We start from the raw sequence: 16,515 nt of genomic DNA on the forward strand, positions 1-16,515 counted from the left end.
AATTAGAACTTTGTTTTATGTTCTCTTGAGCTGTATGTATCTGTTTACTTCTAAGTTGGAGGTGGAAGATACTCCTCAAAGAATCCTAATTGGAAGTTGAACAACCATTTTCCTTTATAAGAAAAGTGCTGCAAAGTTCATCATACTGTTCACTTTGCTAAAAATCTGAGATCTAATACTTTTTACTTTCCGTTTAAAGACTTGGCATGTATCATCATCTGCGTTTCTGTCATTTCACGTGAATTTTCTTCAGGGGCTGACTTTACAACACTGGAAATCGATACACTGACTTGACGTTTCAGAATCTTCATAATCTTTCTCTTGTACCCTTTACATGCAAAGAAATATATAAAAGGGTCCATGCAGCAATTGAAGTTCATGAGGCATACTGTAAAGTGCAGAGAAATCTGGAAGGAATGTTTTTGGCTACATTCCAGGAGATCGGAAAAAAGGAGCTTCTTAATCATGTGTTGAATAATTGCAACATGATAAGGTGTGAAACAGAGAACAAACACAACAATGATAAAGATAATTGTGTTGAGAGCCTTTTTGTTTACACCGGATTTCTCAGTTAGTGGGTTTTGTTTGGCAGTTTTAAAAAGTTTGCAACAGATTCGAGAATAGCAGATGAGAATGATTAGGAGTGGAAGCACATATCCTATGAAACATGCACCAAGCAGAATCCAGGGAAGAGCTTTTGTTTCTTCAAAGTTTGGATATTCCATGCATGTAGTCCTCTCTGCCTCCTGCTTCGACATAGGTTTGATGAGGAGTGGGAGTGTTTGAACAAATACTAGAACCCAGACAAATATGCAAATGCCTTTTGCATATTCAATTCTTTTTATCTTGTTGTATCGTAGAGGGTGCACCACAGCAAAGAAGCGGTCAATGCTCAGGCAAGTCATAAAGTTCACACCTGCATATGTGTTGATGTAAAACACTAGAGCAGAAATCCTGCACAAGGCGTCACCAATTCTCCAGTCAAAGCCCATTGCATAGTAGGCTATCCGCGTAGGCAGAGTGGTAGTAAAAAGTATATCAGAAATCACCAAATTTGTTGAATAGAGGGTGGTGGAGTTGATTTTTTTCCTGTTTTGAACAATGACGACGAAGGCCAACAAGTTTCCCACAAGTCCAATGATGAAGACAAGGCTGTAATGGAGAGGCATCAGTACCCTCGCTGTGTTGTGGTGTGCATAGAGATCGCAGTCATTTCCCCAAGGAGTTGTGGAGGCTGTAGTAAAATTGTTAGCCATTTTTATATCCATCGGTGGTGGTTAAAGGCTCTAGAAAAAACCAAGATGGGTCATTTAATTAAAAGCATAATTAACTCAAAGCAATGTAAACTGCCTTTTGTATATCTAATTTTTAAAATGCTAAGATTTATACAATTTTAAAAAATCTATGATATATAATATAGTTGCATATATGATAACAGTGAGGAACAACAGAGAATAAGATTAAGGCTTTTACTCACACAATTTGGTGGTTTTGTCATAGCCCTGGCAAAGGAAATAGAACCATCTAAATAGGGCAAATGCTGTGACAAGAGGGAATGTACTAACGTTTTAGGCAGAAATTTCCCTTCCTTTGTCTGAATCATTGTCTGGTTAAGAATAAAATCATATAAAGCACCCCACATTTCAGATGGGCGTTAAACTTTGCTTTTAAATTGAATTTCAGTTGGATTTTTTTTTTTTTTTTTTTTTTTTTTGGCCAAATACATATCAGTGCCAGGAAATGAAATCAGTCACACATTTATGTAGTGAAAAATGAACTTACCACAGTGATCTGATTTGTGTTAACCTAAAAAGTATGAGAAATAAGCTTAGGTTTTGTTAGGAACTGAAAGTTAAGTTTTCTTTAAAAAAGAAGACGATGATGACAACGACCATGACAACCATGACTAAAATGACAAAAAAGAAGAAAAGGAGAAAAAAACTCAAGCTACTTCAAGGGGAAATTTTAAAATAATTAGAAACTATATCACTCCGCAGGTACTCCATGGACGCGTGCAGTATACTAATTCCTGCCTTTGCTCGTAGTGGCAAGCATCACACGCGTGGTATTTTGTGTCCTGCTTCTATATATCTGATCTTCATGTCAGTGTAATCTATATATTTGTCATATGTGTAGATTGTATGTAGACATCTGATATTCTACAGTATTCCAGTGTATTACTGCAAAATTTGCTTAGCTACTTCCTTGATTATTTTCAATTCTTTTCTTGTTATAAATAATGTAAAGGTAAAAATTTCAAGTCCTAAATTAAAAAATGAAAAACTACAATAAAGCTCCGTGAGTGTGTACTTTGATAAAAATAGGAAAAGCAGAGCCAAAAATCCTGTGTGGTTATTTTTAGAAGAAAAATAATTTCTCTGATAGAACTATCTGTCTCCAAAATTAAGAGAAAATTTCAATATATCTAGTGATGCTGCTGCTATATACTAAAGGAAAGGGACTTTATTCCTTCCCTGATTGAAAGCAGTGACTGCAGTCTTTCTCCAGTTGCTGTCTTAAATGAAATGGGCCTCTGCTAATTTCATTCTTACAGTCTTAAAAAACAGTGATGCTCACAGGCACAGAGTTATCAGGGGATTGCACTAATATTATAGGTGTGGATTACGTATAGTGTTGATAAGTTAATCATTACAGTATGGAAATATAACCTAAAGCAAAAGAGAACAAAAATAGAAATAGAACATTTTATTATCCGAAAAGACCTGAAAAGAGATTATGGCAAAAAAGCAAAGAATGAGGATGATAAGTAGAAAACACAAAATAAGGGGGTAGAAATATGTCGCAACAAATTTAAATGGGTTGACAGAATTTAAAGGAGAAATTGTCAAATCCACAACCATAATGGGAGATCTTAACACATTTCTGTTAGAATATACCAAATATACTGGGCCGGCCCGGTGGCGCACTGGAGAGTGCGCCGCTTGGGAGTGCGGCGGCGCTCCCGCCGAGGGTTCGGATCCCATGTGGAGACCGGTTCCTGCTCACTGGCTGAGCGCGGAGCGGGCGCGACACCGAGGGTTGCGATCCCGTTGCCGGTCCCTGGTACGGGCGCGACACCGAGGGCGTGACACCAAGGGTTGCAATCCCGTTACCGGTCAGTAAAAAAGAAAAAAAAAAAAAAAAAAAAAAAGAGAATATACCAAATATAAAAGAGATTAAAGACTTAGAAGATTAACCAAACATGATTTAAAAGCTAACAGACTTTGTGTTGAAGGCACACGAACATATCTGCAAAACTTTCAGAAAATCATTATTTAGCAGATCACATAGCCTGACTATAGTACAACTAAATTAGAAACCAATGATAAAAAGGTAAATATAAAGGATGATTTTGGAAACTAAAAAGTGTATTTCTCAGGAACTCATGTGTTAAAGAAGAAATCACAATGGAAATTTTGAAATGCTTAGAACTAAATGACAAAACACTACCTGCCAAAACTGTGGGATTCAGCTAAGGAGCTAATCCAAGATAGATGCAAAGCTTTGAATGTCTTTATTTAAAAAGGTTGAAAATAGATAAGGTAAATATACAGATCAAGAAGCTAAAGAAGAACTTAGTTTGTCCAAAGAAAGCAGATGAAAATAATTACAGAAATTAATGAAACAAAACAAAAGACAATAAATATGGATTTTATATTTTGTGCAGAAAAAAATGGAGTGGTTTTTAAATAGGAAGTCATGAGAATTGCATTGTGTAACAAAAGTGGAAAATATTCATTTAAGCTTCATGTGAGAAGCTTCTTTTCAGGAACTAAGACTAGACACAAGGGAGAGGTGAAAATTTCAGGCCAGGGTTGAAGCTTACGAAAAGGCATTAAGAACTTGTTTTATTAATATTTTTCTAATTTCCGTGAAAATGGTTTTTATCTGAAAATCTCAACATATATATTTGAGTATGTCAAAGAAGATTTGTGGGAAATGCCCTTAAAATACATGGCAGGGGGCGAAAAAAAACCTCACTGTGGAGTCTAAGGATCCTCCATATGAATAATTATTATTGTAGAGATTAGAAAAGTTACTCTTGTAAGATTCAAAAGAAGGTTCCATTGCTTGCCAGTTTGTAAATGTGCATCTAATTGCTTAAGTGAATGAAATATAGCATCTGGCAGAGCCAGAAATGGCAGGGGTTTCAGAACAGTCTAAGTTCAAGAATGTTTAACACAGTGTTCATTTTAAAGGTGAAAATTTGCAAATAATTCAAATGTCTTTCATTAAGGCACTGGTTAAATATTTTATGGTACAGCCATAGAGTGGAATACCATGCAGCCACCGAAAATGGCAGCATGAGTGCCTATTTCTTGACAGGGAGCTATGTTAAGTAAGGAAAGCAGATTATACACCATGCCACTGTTCGGGGGTACGGATAGCAAATACACACACACACTCAGTGAAAGATGTTTGCATGTGTTATACAAGGGTACTTCACAAAGTTTGTGGAAAAATAGAATTAAAAGGTAATATAAGCCTTTCCATGAACTTTTGGGAGATCTCTCGTACTCATATATGCCAAAACATAATTTTATACAGGCAATGTTTGGGCTTTATCCATACGTTCTAAATTTTTAACATTGAACATGACTCGAATAAATAGGTAAATAATTTTATTTAATATGAGAAAAAAACTTTTAAATTCAACTCTTCTTGCAAAAACCTTGTCATCTGACAACTTTTCAATTTCTCTTCAATGTTCTTTATTCAGATTTATGCTGTAACTTACTAGTTGCTTGCCTTTAAATCAGGTCACATAGAAATATCACAGCAGCCCTATGAGCTAAATATTGCCATCCCCTTCCTCCTTTCCAGGTGAGGAAACCGAGGGTCTGAGATGTTAAAGGACATACTGGATCCTTCTTCCTGATGACTTGGCTTCAGATCTTCTCCTCTGTGCAGTCCTTTGCAGGGGCAGCTGTTTCATGCTGCCCTTGAAGAACTGACAGTTTGTGGTTTCAAAGTGGTCTAGGCTTTAAGGGTCATCCTTACTTGTAAATACAGATAGCACAGCACAGCATGGCCCAGCTGCTCCAGAGCCAGAGGCAAGGGCATTCCCACTTTCAGGAGAGATGTGGTCACCGCATTGTAGAGCCCTGACGGGAAGACTGTCAAGGGGCCCTCTTACTGACCACCCTTGTTAACCTACAGAATGTGGACATGTAAACGGGGTGATTCAGAAATGATCTTAGGTAAAGGAGTCTTGAAGTTGTTTTGAAATGACTTGAGGTCACTTTGGATATTTAGTAACCTCTAAAAGGTTGATTGTACTAGGTTACTATAGTATGTCACTTTAGTTTCTGCTTATAAGTAGCCTGTGTTATTAATGGTATGATTTCCAAATTGAAGGAAAATCCTTTTATGTACTTGATTGTTGTTATTCCATTCTTATATCAACCAATCCCAGTTTATTATTATCTTCCCTCAGAGATATTACTTTATACCTTCTTTTAATCATCTTATGGATTACTTTATTAACTCTATTCTTCTATTTAGCAAAAATTGTGCTTCCACATGCTAGATCCTGGGAATACCTTGAAATCATGCCTTTTTATATTAGAGGGTCTAGAACTGAAGGATGAGTGTATAATGTTGGGAATGTGAAGTTTTCTCTCAGGCTTCTTTGCTCTGTTCCTTCTTGTACACACCAGTGTTCTGCTCACTCTTTGCATTACAGTGCTCCTGCATCAACCTTTGGATTGTAAATTCTTTTTAAAATCATTTTCAGGCACAACTGTTTATTTATTTATTTATTTATTTAGGGGGCAGCTGGCTGGTACATGGATATTTTTGAATATATTTTAAGTATTTTACATTTTAATTATTATTAGGCAGAGCCTCTGACATGTTATTTTGAATATATATATACTGGGTTAAACTTGAAAGTACTATAACTTGTCATTGCATTGTCTAGGGAAGAGCCCAAAGAAGTGTTTATTCTGAATCTTTTTTTCCTCGAACACTAATATCTGTAAGAGTTATGATTTCCTCATAATATTTTCAGTGAAAAGATATGCATGGTCCCTAAGCTGGCCTTCATGCTCCATTCACTGGGGGACAGGAATCAGGACAGTGGCCTTTTTCTTGAGGGCACAGATAGTAACTGGGCTGCATGAAGTGTGGGTTTGTATTCCGGTTTGATCTGAGGAACAGGGCTCTTTTGGCCTTCAAAACACAGATTCTTCCTGAAAATGAACTACCTGGCAGTCACCCTGGAAGCCATCTATGCCATTCTCCTATTATTATTAATAAACAAAGCAGATCATCCCAGTTTTGTGTCTGTAATATGATATTTGATCCTTCTCACTTAACTGTTATCCTAACATGTGTAAAACAGTGTGTTCCTCAGCAAAATAACTTCCAAAGTATTTTTACTTATATTTTTGCAAGTGGGCCTATGTAGGTTTTTACTTATGTTTTCGCGAGTGGGCCTATGTGTGTTTTTCTCTAGAATTTACTTCATTGCTAATAGAGTTGCTAACATTTCTTGAGATATTATCATCTCATATTTGCATAACCGGACATGTTGACTTGAACTGACAGGTTCTTTCTAGCCACAAAACGGAAAAAAATAAAAGGCCCCCCCAAAAAACTCTAATTAGTATTTAAGAAAATTGCCTAAGCTCTAGTGTAGTTCGTACTCTGAAAATATTTGCCTTGGATACCAACTTGGAGTCATTTGTGCTTTCTCACAGGGTACATTTACTTTCTGCAATCCTAATTTCCTCATTTGGATGATTAAAACGGTTGGTTTTTGTTTTGTTTTGTTTTTTTTAGCTTTTTATTCATGGCAGAAGCAGAACAAAACCATAACCATATTCAAAGATTTAGTTAGTGCTAGAATAACAGCTTTTGATTTTTGCTTTGATTCCTAAAATGTCACCTTTACCCCCAATAGTTATATATTTTAATAATCATCAACCTTCTAGGAATTCTGTTTAAATTCAGCCTTTAGCAGTGACTTGAATGGGTCAAGTCATGCTGAAATGACCTCTGTTAGGAGGTTTCAAGATAGAGTCTTCTCAAGACCCAGCTTATACAGAGAAGTGGCCTCATTCAGGTGCCCCTGGTGGCATGCACTGAAGAGGAAGTTCAGGAGCACACTTTCATAAACACCCAGGGGAGCCATCAAAATGTGGGCATACAAATGTTAATTGTATTTGTATATTGTTAAATGATGAGAGTTGTTTGATCCTATTGTTTCTCTGGTTTCTGTTGATATACTGTCCTTTGGTTGTTTTCTTGAGAAAAGGTAAGATTTAGGAAGTTTCCGGAATGGGGAGAAATAAAATCATTGGTAAAGGAGGCGGGGATGAAAGGCTGAAGGTTAATTGGAGTAACAAGGATATAGTTTTACTGAGGAAATAAAGACAAGCACAGATGTGTGAGGACAGTTTGCTGAGATTGTTTCAGTTCCCTTGAAAACACACATGTGCCATGGAAGAGAGAAATCATTCATTACTTCTTCCTCTGGTTACTTAGCTTTATAAGCATTTGCCACTTATTTGAAAAAGCCTCCTTGTTCTTGTCAAACAAGGATGGTTTGGTCTAGTGTCACACATGCTGGGTCCTAATATTCAACCAGTGATTTTCCTTACCTCCTTTTCAGATGACTGACTTGAGGTGTTGAGTGCCATTTGTCTGTAAAATGGGCAGGTGGGAAACATTATTCCTGATTCTGGAAGGGGTCCCTGATGCACAGTGGAGTTGTGACCAGCACAGTCACAGCCTCGTGTCATTGGTAAAGTCAGATTGTCCATTCAAATACTCTGCTAATCGATTACATTAATAGTCAGTACACACCCGTCACCAAGTCAAATCTTTACACACTATTAGGTGATTTTTTTCCCCCCAGCTGGCTTTGAGTCCCAAATTGACAGCCATGTCTGTGTCCATGACTCATTTTTTGGATGGATATAGGGAGCATAGTTTCAGTGTTCCCTTATATCCTTCCAAAAAATCGAGCATACTAGAGTGATTATGTTGAGAGCAGAATGGACCATGGTCAGTCCATCAGAAGGGATCTCCCCTCCCTCCTGGGGAGCTCGCTTCCCCTGGCTTGCAGAAGTGTGACAAGCTGAGGGGCCGTGGTGGGCAGCCTTTCCTCGCAGTCATTAGGTCTGAGAAGGTCATTAACAGGACGAAGCACAGAGAACTTTTTCAAGACAGCATAAAACAGTGTTTACCAGTCTGCAGTTTTCTCTTTGTGCCTCTCATGGTGTCCCAAAGCCGATGGGCAGTTGGCGAAGACCAACTTCACCCTCACAGTTGTGGCCACTGGGAGTGATGGCAAAGGGAAAGGGGCCCGAGAGTGGGAATTCTCAGGCTAAACACCCACTTGCAAATTCGGGTTTTACGTGTTCCGGCTATTTTTCTTTCACCTTTCACTGATTATTTATTTCTTGTGTGGCTTTGGTGGCTTTAATACTGACTAGGAAGGTATGGAAGTTATCGAAGGTGAAGATGACAGAACCTTTGTGAACTGTAAGAAACTGAAAGCATGCCACCATCGTTCTCGTTGCAGTGTAAGGAAGACACGTACTCTGCACTTCCAGGTGGCATGATTTGTAGGATCCTATATGTGCGATAACTAACTGTGTAATATGAAAAGCTTCTTTATAGTGAAGGTCTGTATCTGTATAATATCTCTCCTCTGAGTCCAAAATGTTTCTAGAAGTAATATGTACCTTTTCTCCTTAAAGTTCATGGGAGTTTCAAGTTTTATTTTTTGTCTCTATTTCACGGAAATTAGAAACATTAAATATATTTGTTTTAAGGATAAATCAAATGCCAGATCAGTTTGGTCATTTGTTCAGAGTTCTCCCTGAGGTGCCCAGGTTGGGGTCCTGAAGGTGTCCCGGGCCGCACACCCTCCGTGACCCGCTCCCTCCAGTCAGTTCACGGTGCCTGTGCCTCCAGCCTCCTGCTGCTCTTCCGCCCCGGCCTCTGCTCTGCTCCCTGTGTTTATGTCTGTCCGTCTGCCTGTCTGGCCCTACTGCCACTGCCTCTGCCCACCTTCAGGCCGTCCTCCCTTTTCTCTGGAGCTGCACAGCAGCCTTGTGCCATGCCCTTCAGATGGTACCCATTGAACCCCGGGTACCGAAGACCCTGAAAGCTCTTCCTCACGACTCAGTTTCTTTCGTGACTGGGCTCTGCTCCCTCGTCAGCTGGCTCACTGGCCGTCTTCCCTCTCGCCGTGTCCTGGCTCCAGCTGTACTAGGTTACTCGCAGTCTTCGGGTGTCCCATAGTGCCCCATAGCTCTGTGCCCAGTGACGCTCCTCCCTCTGTCTGGTGCCTGTCTGTCCCTGTCCTATGTCCTCAGCCGCTCCTGGAAGCTCTTCTGATTCCCATCCTGTTGCTGCCTCCGCCACCCCCAAAGACAGTGGCGTCTCTTTGATCTGCAATAGCAACTGTTTTGTTGATTTTCTTCTGTCTCCCACAAGCCTGTGAAGTACTGTGAGTAGGGACTGTGTGGTGTTAATTTCTTATATCTCTAGCTGATCTATGATCGATATTTAATAAGTACCCATTAGCTAAAGAATTGCAAAATCCCAGCTTTCTTTATCTTCAATGAAAGGTTCTTTATTAGACTACAATAACCCCTTGATGAATAATAATAACCAGTGTTATTAAGCACAGACGATGTTCCAGGCACTGCCCTGGGCACTCTGTACGTAATCACTCACTGAATCCTCACAGAACTCTTTTTTAGGTCCATTTTCAGATGGTGAAAGTGAGGCACCGAGCACTTAAGTGACTTGCCTAAAGACACAGCTGTTACGGGTCAGGATTCAAGCCCTGGCAGTTTGGCTCGAGAAATCATATTCAGTACAATATGTCTTCTCCCCAGTTCCCATTTCCAGTACCAACTGACGTTCTGAGTAGAAGGCAAGTAGGATAGGAAGGCACCTCAAAACTTTAGCATGTACCAACTCACACCTGTCTGAACACGAGAGATGAAGAGGACTAGGGGAAAGGGAAGGATGGAGATATTGATTTAAAGGAAGGAATTCAATAATTTATTTGTAACATTTTTAAAAAGTAAGGTTTTATACATTTAGATTTTACTATTTTAAAAATGTTTTAATATTTAGAGTGAAATTTCACTTAAAAGAAGGTGATGTATACCTAGAATAGCTTTTAGGCTATTAATTCACTTTTACAATAATTTTTAGGTATTTGCACATATTTAAGAAAATATTTTTATTCTTTTCTTTGGGATTTCAAAACACCATAGGAATCTTTGTTACCTCCACAGTTTTCAGAGGATTTTCACATACATTATCTCATCTTATGTTGATGCCCCATAGCTTACAGACTTCTAAGAAAACTGGGAAACTACACAGACTAGAAGATACTACACATTCTCAGCACATGCCACACTCTAGGGCCTTTTAACAACTGCAGCAGACCTTAACTGTAGCAGAGAGAAAAGTATCCCTTGTAAACTCCTTTCTTAGGTGGTAAACTCTTTTTTAAATGTAAACTTCTTAAGGATGATGACTATCTCATGCAACATTTTGTCTCATGGAATATTGCAGAACCAACCTACAGTAGATATATAAATACCTATAGAATAAATCCATGAATGAAAGTCATATAGTGACCTCAGTTAATATTTATTCCATTAAATGACTAGTTGTGGTACTAAGAAGCTCTAAGAAGCCAGTCAAAGTAACTTATAGAAGGAATTATCACCACACCCCACATGTAACACATGAGCATGTGAGTGAGAATGCTTTACGGAGCTGGGTGCACTTTCCAGTTTTATGTCCAAAAAGTGTGATTAACCCCCAGAGAGAAAAGGTGCACTGAAATACTGGCAAATATGGAGTCCTAACAGTAAGCACAGTTAGATGTATAATCATGCATATACTGAGTCTTTATGTAAAATATTCTGTAAAATAAAGATCTGCAAGGAAATTCAAGAAAAATAATTCTCGCAAAAATGATAGGGCAAGGAAACTGCCTATTGGATTCATCCTTTGATAGTTTAATGGGCAGAGGAGGGGAGAAAAATGATAGAAGACAGTTTTTTAAAGCTCTTGCTGTGAGAAGTTACATGTTATAAGGACTTGGCAGTTTTATTACTCCCCATTTTCCAAACGAAGCAACTGAAGCCAGAAATATTAGGTAACTTGTATGAGGCCACACAGCTTGTAAATAATGGAACCTAGGTGTCAGCCTGATTCCAGAGCCCATGCTCTTAGCATTATGCTATATCGTACTCAGAGTGACACCAAAAAAAACAAAAAAAACAAAAAAAACAAAAAAAAAAAACCCAACAACCCATTCCACACCCTGCTTTAGAGGAAGTCTCTTCACAGCTTATATTTTGCCAAGAGTTCCTATTACCTCCATTCCCAACCTGGACATAAATATTGGCAAATTACTGCACATAATTCATTGTTTTGTGGGGTTTCTTTAGGCACACAGAAGTTTTAGAAATTATAGGGAGACATGTTTAGCTTTACTGATCACCATAAATATAAACCAAATAATGAAGGTATTTTTTTCACCTGTCTCATTAATCGTTTATATTTAGAATTACCAATATTGGCTGACAGGCAGTAAAACTCAGACTTTACTGGTGGGAGGGTAAATTGATAAAATGGTTTTTGTTTTTCTTTTTTTAAGATTTGTTATGTAAACTTAATTTTTTCGGTGGCTGGCCAGGGTGAAGATCCGAACCCTTGACCTTGGCCTTATAAGGCTGCACTCTAACCAGCTGATGTAACTGCCCAGTCTAAAATGTTTTTGTAAACCAAAAAATACCACTTTAAAGCTTTAGAAAATATACCCTTTGCTCCCAAAATTCTACTACTGAAGATTCTATCCTGAGAAATAATCTTGACTGTAAAAAAGACTTTACTGTACATAGATACATGGTCAAACAGTAAAATTTAACAGCTCTTTTGTTTTAAACTGTGTTGAATAACATATTATATATACAATACATTTAAGTGTAAGAATACTCCATTGTAACATGACTTTGTTCCTTTCCCTTCCAATTAAAGTATCTTGAAACACACAAGTACACAAAGTAAGCCCTGTGTTTTGGCAAAGATATTTCTGGCATGACCCGTTGCTGTCACTAAGTTAATGATAGCTAATTAAAACTGCCAGTCACCAGAGAATCTAAACTATTAATAATATAAATTTTGTTAGAAATAATATAATTTTTGTTAGCTTGTCATTAGATTCTTTTCCTTTACCCTTTTACCTTAAAACTTAGGCTTTGAAAGTTTTTCTTAACTGAAAAGAATTTGTTGAAAAAGCAAACTATCTAGTACTTACCTATCAGTGACTCATTCAGGTCTCTGAGTAGCAGCAGTCAGTATTTGCCCAAACTGAAGTGAATTAAACTTAGCATGTTGTTTTAAGAGAGAGTGTGCAGACATCCTTTTATGGTGGTGACTTTTTTTTTTTTTGGGTCACCCTGTGACTGAGCATAATGATCATTGAGCCTCATGTATGCGTGTGCACTTTTTTTTTTTAAATGGGAAGTGAAATTTTTCTGGTAGCGATTTTTTTTAAAACACAACTGTCCAAAAGCCCCTTGGAATTTATGAATTATTGATATCTAGGGAACTTTATAAATTTTTCTATAAAGGCTTAAACATCAAAATATTATTTGAAAGAGACTGAAAGAACTTTAACCCCACAAGAAAGAATCATAGTTATTGATGATTTTATGTTGATATTCTGTGTAAAAGTATAGGTTTTAAAATGTTTTAAGGAAAAATGTCAACTGTGATCATTCTTGGTATCGGGGAGTAGTTTTACCCATTCTAGATCTTATCAACAGCTTATAAGAAAGAAGCAGGTTTCTGTGGTGAGTGGCATGAGGACAGGATTAGTGTTCTCAGGCAGGAGGCAGACCTACTGACTCAGTGACTGCATAGACACACTAATGACAGGGAAAGAGGAGAAGGAAGGCTCATCACAGATCAAATCCAGCCTCTGTGTACAGGCTGAGAGAGACCTGTGATGTTCACCTTATAGATTCTAGTTGACTCGGTCTAATCCAGCATTGTAACATGGCTGCCAAAGTGCAATTTATTTGTAGGCTAAATTACAAGAAATATAGTGTCCAGAACAATAGTTGTGATATTTACACTTACCCAGGACTGATCTGGCTGTTCCCAGTCAGTTCAGGGTGCTGTGTTTCATGAATGTCATAGATGACTTAGATTGTGCCTGGGCTGGGGAGGGGCCGCAACCCAGGTTACGGTCTTAGGAGAAAGAATTGAATAAGCTGAGAGCATTTAGGCTTTGGGGGGATATGATCATTATCCTCATGCATTTGGGAACTGTCTCATAGGAAAGGTTTAGATTGCTTATGTCTGTCTTCCTAACTCCAGAGAACAGCAGGAGGGCTGGTAAAGGGAGTTACTGGAGATAGCTTTTGGATCAGAAGATGATCAAAAGTTGGGTCATAAAGGGCCGGCCCGGTGGCGCACTGGATAGTGCGCTGCTTGGGAAGCGCGGCGGCACTCCCGCCCGAGGGTTTGGATCCCACATACAGACCGGTTCCCGCTCACTGGCTGAGCGAGGCGTGGGAGCGAGGCGTGGGAGCAACGCCGAGGGTTGCGATCCCGTTGCTGGTCCCGGTCTGGTACGGGGGCTACACTGAGGGTTGCGATCCGTTGCCAGACACGGAAAAAAAAAAAAAAAAAAAAAAAAAAAAAAAAGTTGGGTCATAAAAAAATGGAGTGTGCTGTTTCTTATTTAGATGGTAATGTAAATGGGATGATGATTTTGAGGGATAATGTAAGAGAATTGAACCATTTGGTAGGAATTGTAACTGTGTGACCTAAGAGGCCTTCCCGTTCCAGGATTCTGTAAAAATGGCTGAGTTGCTTTAGCCTCTCAGTGGTGTCATTAGGTTCTTCTAAGCTCCAAAGTGCTAAGGGTTTGTGGAAAAACACTGTCAAACAGACGAAAGAGCATCAAGTCAGCTGAATTCTTTGGTCCTGCACCTCACTATCTATATAATATTGGTATTAAACTAAATGATCTCCAAAATAATTTCTAGTAGAAAACTTCTGTGACTTGGTGGGTAAACATGACATAAAATTCTAGAACTAGTTTATTTAAAACTTAGATTAAAGAATACTTGAAAAAGACACTGCTGAGAAATCTTTTTATTTGTTGAAAGGCCATCTTGGTGGGTTTTTTTACCTTTGATTTTTGAAATAGTTGTTCTTAAGTAAAACATTATTATATAATGAAGGACTCAACTAGCTAAAGTAACCGTGCTGATAAACTGGATCTGTCCTTTTTTTGGTATGAAGAAGAGGCACTGTGGTTATTGTCCTGTGGGATGCTGGTGAAGTTTCATGTGAGGTTTTTATTGTTGAAGGTTACCAGGGTTGCTTTAGCCGTGCTTGTATTATTAAAGTGGAGTTGACATCCTTTTCTATAGAAGAGGTGAAATGGACATTTGTGACCTGAAATGAGTTTCTGTTATTTTACTTGTTCTATTGAATACAATTGTGAGTATATATGGATTAGGTACTCAATAAATATTAGTGATATTAGTTAAAAGAATGAATTCTATGTAACCTGTTTCCCTCTTTTCTGTACTTCTAGCCTCACATGCATAAGCCAGATAAGGCTTCCAGAGGTTAGCTACTCACAATATGAAAAGGGTCAAACTGAATTATTGTTGACAGTATAAAGAACAGATGTTGTCATAAAATAAGGAAAAGAGAAAAACTGGTCAATGACTAATAACACTATGGTATTTTGTGAAGTCTGTGTGTATAGAAATAGCAATGGAAATTTTTTGCAAAACAACCCATGTAATCCTGGTCTGAAATGTGTGCTTTTGTATTATGTGTATATGCGGTCTAGTATTTAGTCATCATTTAAAATTATACAGTGATTAGTAACTTTTAAGGAATTTTTAAACTTCCTCTATTGGTATATAAGATGTAAACTGTGGTCATTAAAATTCCTATCAGGATTTTTATAGCTTACATTGAAATTTAACCTCAAATAAGAACTCTGTTTCAGGTTATTAAATTATAACATCACTGTTTGAGCTTTATTGCTAAATGTAAATGGAGGAACTTCTATGAATGCAGTGAGGGAGCTCCAGTGCAGATCGCTAACCAAAGCAGGGCTTTATTATTACCAAGAGATGAACAGGCCGTATTTTGAATATTTGTATATGAAACCATATGTTTTAATCCTTTTAAAAATGATAAAACAAGGAAAGGGGCTTTTTTAAACAAAAGGCAAGTTCTTTAAAAAATTTTTTAGGGCCGGCCCGGTGGCGCACTGGATAAGTGCGCCGCATGGGAAGCGCGGCGGCGCTCCCACCCGAGGGCTCGGATCCCACATACAGACCGGTTCCCGCTCACTGGCTGAGCGAGGCGCGGGAGCAGCACCGAGGGTTGCGATCCCGTTGCCGGTCCCCGGTCTGGTACGGGGGCAACACTGAGGGTTGCGATCCGTTGCCGGACACGGAAAAAGACAAAAGACAAAAGACAAAAAAAAAAAAAAATTAAAAAATTTATTATGAATATTCATGAGATACAAAGCTGATTGTTCCCCCCAAGGCAAGTTCTGCTGTATGGTTTTACCATTTTAAAGGCAAATTCATTTTTCTGCAAGTATTTATTGAGCACCTACTCTGTGCCAGGCACAGTTGTAGACAGTAGGGATAAAGCAGCAAACAAAACAGCCTGAAATCCTGTCCATGGGGAACTTCCGTTCTAGTTGGGAAGAAAGACAAAAAACAAATACATCATGCAGCAGATTAGGTTATAGGAACTATGGGGAAGGAATGTCAGGAAAGGAAATAGAGAATGCAGACTAGGATGGGGCTGTGAGGCGGGAGGGTACGGTTTGAAATGGGGTGCTCAGGAAGGGTGTCTCTGGTGGGGGGGTCGGGGGAGTAGGGCCTTGTAGTTCATTGTAATGACTTTGGCCTTTGCTCTGAGGTGGAGAATCACTGGAAGATTTTATACCCGGGAGTGACTAACATGTATTTTTTAGTGAAAAGAAGGCATGACTATTTTAATCAACCATATTTTGTTTAGAATTAGGCAAAAAGAGTTTTATATCTGTAGTACTTAGAAATTGCTTTAATTTTTTTTTAATCCAATAAATACTAAGTGTGGATTATGTGTAAGAATTTGCCTTGGGCACTAGGGAGATGTAAAGCTAAATGAAATATGGTGCTTTCTCTCAGAATTAATCTAATGGGAGATTTCTGAAGTGTAAATGAAAATGTGAGTCATACAGTTGTTCAAGAATAAGGATTATTTCATTGCCCCAAATTTAACGAGCTGCTCAGCTGTGCCAGGCACTGCGCCAGATGCCAGGAGAACCAGCACTGCATGTTCTCCCCTGCTTTGGGTTGTGCCCAGTCTGGGCAGAGGGCTGGAAGAGTGAGTTTACCACTGACCAGTGTGGTAGTGGCCCCACTGGGCTGTGCACACAACTCTGCTGCCCTGTCCCTGCCGTGCTCCTCACTGGACTGCAAGCCAGGT

At 38.7% G+C, this 16,515-nt stretch overlaps 2 protein-coding genes across 3 annotated transcripts in view; one reads left to right on the top strand and one right to left on the bottom strand.

Annotated features, from left to right (window-relative positions):
- UBAC2 (UBA domain containing 2) overlaps window positions 1–16,515 on the top strand; it is a 174,165-nt gene that overhangs the window by 90,355 nt on the left and 67,295 nt on the right. The gene's annotated exons all lie outside the window — the stretch shown is intronic.
- On the bottom strand, window positions 175–12,463 carry GPR183 (G protein-coupled receptor 183). The gene is made up of 2 exons (XM_008594742.1): window positions 12,308–12,463; window positions 175–1,286 (listed from the first exon to the last, which is right to left on the bottom strand). The coding sequence occupies exon 2, from the start codon at window positions 1,266–1,268 to the stop codon at window positions 183–185; it is 1,086 nt and encodes a 361-aa protein (XP_008592964.1). The 5' UTR covers window positions 1,269–1,286; window positions 12,308–12,463; the 3' UTR covers window positions 175–182.

This window comes from Galeopterus variegatus, unplaced genomic scaffold (assembly GCF_000696425.1).
Source record: "Galeopterus variegatus unplaced genomic scaffold, G_variegatus-3.0.2 Scaffold167, whole genome shotgun sequence".
In the NCBI taxonomy this organism is placed as follows: Eukaryota; Metazoa; Chordata; class Mammalia; order Dermoptera; family Cynocephalidae; genus Galeopterus; species Galeopterus variegatus.